The 5,702-nt window shown below is 59.8% G+C and overlaps 1 protein-coding gene across 4 annotated transcripts in view; it reads left to right on the forward strand.

Annotated features, from left to right (window-relative positions):
• SMOC2 (SPARC related modular calcium binding 2) overlaps positions 1–5,702 on the forward strand; it is a 161,011-nt gene that overhangs the window by 50,394 nt on the left and 104,915 nt on the right. For all 4 annotated transcript variants that reach the window (XM_049654606.1, XM_049654607.1, XM_049654608.1 and 1 more), the window contains exon 3: positions 4,366–4,472. In XM_049654606.1, coding sequence (XP_049510563.1) covers positions 4,366–4,472 — 107 coding nt within the window. The remainder of the gene's footprint in view (positions 1–4,365; positions 4,473–5,702) is intronic.

The raw sequence follows: 5,702 nt of genomic DNA on the forward strand, positions 1-5,702 counted from the left end.
TATTGTGTGTGTATATCTGTGTGTGCGTATGCATGTGGGTATGTATTGTGTGTGCATATATGTGTGTGCGTGTGCATGTGGGTGTGTATTGTGTGTCTGCATACCTGCGTGTGCATGTGGGTGTGTATTGTGTGTGTATCTGTGTGTGCATGTGCACTTGTGTATCTGTGCATATATGTACGTGTACCCATGTATGCATGTGTATGTATACATATGTGTGTGCATGTGTGCATCTGTGTGCACAGATGGTATGTGGGCGAGTTGTGTGTGTGCATATTTGTGTGTGCATGTGCATGTGGGTGTGTTGTGTGTGTGCATATCTGTGCGTGCGTGTGCATGTGGGTGTGTATTGTGTGTCTGCATACCTGCGTGTGGGTGTGTATTGTGTGTGTATCTGTGTGTGCACGTGCACTTGTGTATCTGTGCATATATGTACGTGTACCCGTGTACGCATGTGTATGTGTACAGATGTGTGTGCGTGTGTGCATCTGTGTGCATAAATGGTGAGTAAAAACCTCTGGGCCACCAGACAAGAGGAGAGATCAATCGTGCATTGTTCTAAAAGGAACTTGACAGCAAGGGAGTTGTCTGTGTGTGCGTGTGCAGGTGCCTCTGTGCGTGCACGTGTGTGTACACATGACTCTCTCCTGCATCCAGTCTTCAGGCGGGGTCCTTGTTCGTGCTACGTGCCGTGTCGAAGCTGCACTTCCTTCCCACAGGCAGGCCACCTGAAGTAGCCGTTGCAGAAAGCGGTGTCCTAGGACTTTTTCGTCACATCTGTGCGTCTCTCTTGCAGAAACCCTACGCCAGTCACGTTCGCCTTCACTCTTTTATGGCGTTCTAACAGGTCTGAGGTTAGAAATGTCCTTCCTTGCGGACTAAGGTAGACACGACGGGAAGCAGCACCATTGCTCGCACGTTCCAGCCGCGATCAGAAGCACAAGACTCTTTGGAATGTTGCGTGAAGAACGGTCTTCCCTGTGCTCCACCAACACGCGTGTTCCCGCAGCGCTGGTTCACCAGCAGAGCCGGGAGCGTCAGCGCAGCGCCGGGCCGGGCCCGGGAGGGTGGCACTCAGACTCCGTAAAGGGGACGTGGTGACGGTTGCGCCGTGGTCTCTTTTGATGCCCTGATGCTCGCGGTTATCAGTTACCCGGCAGATGGTTGTGACCGGTCGTCTCCTGTATAAATGTTGCACAGGCTCCGAATACTTCGATATATTCTTGCAACAGCTTGCAGCGCATGTAGGTTTTTTCCTGTATGGCTTGGCAACCCCAAGCATGTACTCGAGGTTTTCCTATTATAATTTGTTTCTGTCTTTCTGCATTTGAAACGATAACACTTATGTAAAAGGGAAACTCTGTTCCTTCCCCCTCCCGCTCCAGAGCGCTGCGGTCACGGAGTGGTGCCGGAGGACGTACGGCACCCCTGCCCTCGCCGACCGGCAGTGGCTCGGTGGACGGGGCGCCTTGCTCGCCCTTCTGGTCTTGCATCACCACACACCCACCGACGTTAAGGAGGCACAGAATGTTCTATTTATGCGAAGAGCGTGGTGGTGCCGAGTCCTCCATTTTCCTCGGAGTCTGGCCTTTGAAATTATGGGTGGATAAAATATTACAACCTTTGAAATCCCGCGTCTGCCTTCACTGGATGCCAGCAAAAATAAAAGTCTCTCATAGGGCCATCATTTCTGAGGCCGCCGCCCAAGGAGAGTGTGCCTCCTTTGTCTGGTGGCCTTTGCTCATCCGGCTCCCCTGCCCTGAGGCCAACCTCACCCGGGGCCGGGCCTGTGCCGGGCAGGGGCACACAGCCGTGAGGGCGTCTGGACCTCAGAGGGCACACGGTATCAGGCTGAAAGTCAAAACCACTCGGTAGCCATTCCAGACCGAGCCACCGGCCGGAAAAACATGCAGCCTCGCCCCGCATCTTGCTGGGCTGAACACTTGGGTTTCTGCAAAGGGGGGCGTTCGATGTATCCCGAGTGTGTACACGTTAACAAGTGACCTTGCGGCCGCGGCGGAGAGTGTCAGCGATGCGGGGTCACCTGTAGTGCTCTGTGGCGCGTGGAACCCAGAAGCGCTTGCTGGGGAGGTGGGTCTCGTGTGAAATGTTCCGACCACGATGGAGGAAGTAACACGCTGAAGGGAGCACAGGGGAGGCGTGACTGATTTTGAGCGAAATCCCTGGCATTTTGCATATTTCAGTAGCATCGATCTGGTGGGTGCTGTCCACACCCTGCTCAGTCGTGAAGACCGTCACTCAGAAGATCTAGGAAAGGGACACCAGGCCGGCGGTGGGAGACGGACGGCACGTTCCTTTAGTAGGTGGTCACGGACTTAACTTCGGGGGACATCTGATGCCGACTCTACCGTTCCGGGCCTCAGAGTCCTGTTTCCTGTGCCAGGAAAACTTGGAATTTAGTCTCCGTCAGACATGAGCGCTGCCTGTCCGAGGACGTCGGATCAGCGCTAAGCGCAGAGTCTTTGAAGGAGGTGCATCCAGGCCAGGAACGAGGCCCACACGTTGTTTGGAAGACGTATGCTCTTTTTGCACGTTCCACGATAGTTCAAGCATTAGAAATGATTTGCGATTCCGTCGGGACCCTGGTGGAGACCGTGCAAGCTGGAACTCCTGTCACTTTTCCTTTTAGACGGTCAAACCACAGGTTATGCTAAAAACACGAGGACACAGGTCCAGCAAAGCGGTGATTTGTCCTCAGCTAAAACACAGGCTGCATTAAAACCACATGTTGCCGAGTGCCGGCTGGCCGGGCCAAAGCGTAGATCAACACACGAGCACCAGCCTGGAGGGAAGACCGTCTTCTGCAGTACGCATGCCCGTGACACACGGCGCGGCCGGCGGCCCGGGGTCCGCAGAAGCCGGGGACGGGGATGTTCAGCAGCAGAGTCTGTATTCGGCAGGCCGATGCCGCTGGGGCCGTGGCTGCGGCCCCGAGCCCCGCAGCGGGCGCCCACAGGGCACGCAGTCAGGGCCAGCAGGTTTTGCTACCAGACCATGAGAAGTCGCCATCTAAAGCTGTTGGCCAGGGGACACGTTTGAAGGAGCGGCTCTCGGAGTCCAGAGGCCCTTTCAGATCGAGACAGCCTGTTATTTAAATCTGGAAACACTTGGGGCGCCTGGGTGGCTCAGTCGGTTAAGCGTCCAACTTCGGCTCAGGTCATGATCTCACGGTCCATGAGTTCGAGCCCCGCGTCGGGCTCTGTGCTGACCGCTCAGGGCCTGGAGCCCGTTTCAGATTCTGTGTCTCCCTCTCTCTCTGCCCCTCCCCTGTTCATGCTCTGTCTCTCTCTGTCTCAAAAATAAATAAACGTTAAAAAAATTAAAAAAAAATAAATCTGGAAACACTTTAGAAACATGGGGAAAGCCTGTCTTTTCAAGCTCTAAAACTCAGATGAGCTACGTCGCACGGCGGCCCAAAGAAGGGAACGTGAACTTGTGGTGGCGTGTCGGAGGGCGAGAGGCCCGTGGGCGATGCACGTGGGTGCTTGGCCACGCACGCCGTGCTGCGGTGTCCAAGGGGCTCGCGCCCCGGAGCCCATCCCGGGAGGCCTGGAGCCCGCAGCGGGAGGCGCTGCCCGCTGGGCCCCTGTGTCGCACGCAGGCCAGTGCGGGCTGGGGGGGTGGCGGAGGGGACGGCGGCCTCGCTCACGAGCCGCCACGTCCCTCATGCACACCCACGTGCCCGTGATTGGTCTGAGGGTGTCCGTGTCCGGATGGAGACGAGACGCACTCCGTGTTTTTAGCTGCTTCCCTTCTCACCGACTTACCGGGTCGCAGGAGACAGCTTCCTGAGGAGCAGTAGGAACTCGGTGCTTTTTATCAGGTTCTGCCGCAGTGTCGCTAATGCCAACACCTGAAAGTCTGGGACAGAGCGGAGGGTGGGCTGAGGGTATTTGGCTTTTCATCTGTCGTGCTGTCAGGTTTTCCTCCTGGAGCTGGAGGGGGCAGGACCTTAGTATCGCTTTGAGACCCCGGGGCAGTGTGACACACGTGAGGGCCGTTGTGCAGGTCCCGCCGAGGCGGTCTTCAGGTGGGGCGGGTGTCCCGGGCCGGCGCGGTGTCCGAGGGCCCCCACGTGCGGCCTGGACCCGCAGGGAGCCCGCCTGCAGCCGGCCGCGGCCGGAGCTTCTTTGTTTCCCAGGAGGCAACACCTGCCTTTTAGCAGGACAGGCAGAGCGGCTTCTCTGAGCCTCAGCTCCCTCGCTCATCCAGTGCAGAGAAAACCTGCTCCCGTCACCTTCCCGCCGGGGGCGCTGCGGCCCCGCGCCCCCACGTGGCCCAGTGGCTCACGCGCTCGTGGGTCCCGGCGGTGTAACTGGTGCGTGTGCTGTGCTCTCCCCGCAGACGTGTCCAGGTGTGTGGCCGAGAGGAAGTACACCCAGGAGCAGGCCCGGAAGGAGCTGCAGCAGGTGTTTATTCCGGAATGCAACGATGACGGCACCTACAGCCAGGTGAGGCCCTTGGCCCCGTCCGGTCCCCGCAGCGTCTGCTCCCAGCTGCGGGGTGGGGAGGGGGTGTCCCTGGGGGCCCCCCGTGCACAGCTGGGAAGGGAGTTCCCGGCGGGGCTGACTGTCACAGCTGGCGGTGGTACCGGTGAGCTCACTCACTCACGCCCGTCCTGGCGCAAGTGCCCACGTCGGGGCCGTGCCGCCGGCCGCTGTCCCTGGGCGCTGGCCTGGCCCAGCCCTTCTGGGAGGCGAGCGGGCCCCACTGACCCCGGGCCTTCCGTGGGAAGTTTACCACTCCTGGGGCAGGTGCGGGAAGGCGCAGGCCGCCGGTGACCCTGGTGCGGGGCCGTTTGTGACTTTCCTCCCACCTTGTTGGTCAGAGTCAGTCAGGAAAATAACCCAGTTCTCTGTCTTATGTGTTGCCGAGTCTTTGCTGTCAACACCACTGTTCCCCATTAAGGCAAAAATTCCTGAAGTGCGGTGCTAACGAACACAGAGAGAAACAGTCTGCTGTCCGACAATGACATGAACGCTGTGCTTTTATATCACTGGGCCTCCGAGGGCCTGGCAGGGGGCTGGAGTGGGGGAGAAGTGGGCAGAGGCACCGACAGCAGGGGATGCCCTCTCTGGCGTGTGTCTTTGTGGATGGAGGAGTGGGGATGGGGAGGAGAGGAGCTGGGGCTGGGAGGGATGCTGTGGAGGGATGCTGGGGGGCAGGTGGGGTGGTGGGGAGACCCCGGGGCTTGGAGGTGGGCAGGATGCTGGGGAGACCCAGGGGGGCAGGGGGATGCTGTGGATACCCGGGTGGGGAACAGGGATGCTGGGGAGACCTGGGGGTGCAGGGGAGGTGGGAGGGATGCTGGGGAGACCTGGGGGGCAGGTGGGGTGGTGGGGAGACCCCGGGGCTCAGAGGTGGGCAGGATGCTGGGGAGACCCAGGGCGGCAGGTGGGATGCTGTGGATACCCGGGTGGGGGGCAGGGATGCTGGGGAGACCCCAGGGGTGCAGGGGAGGTGGGCAGGATGCTGGGGAGACCGGGGGGGCAGGTGGGGTGCTGGGGAGACCCCGGGGCTAGGAGGTGGGCAGGATGCTGGGGAGACCCAGTGGGGCAGGTGGGATGCTGTGGATTCCCGGGTGGGGGGCAGGGGTGCAGGGGAGGTGGGCAGGATGCTGGGGAGACCCGGGGTGCAGGTGGGGTGCTGGGGAGACCCCAGGGGGCAGGTGGGGTGCTGGG

This window comes from Panthera uncia (genome assembly GCF_023721935.1).
Source record: "Panthera uncia isolate 11264 chromosome B2 unlocalized genomic scaffold, Puncia_PCG_1.0 HiC_scaffold_24, whole genome shotgun sequence".
Taxonomy (NCBI): Eukaryota; Metazoa; Chordata; class Mammalia; order Carnivora; family Felidae; genus Panthera; species Panthera uncia.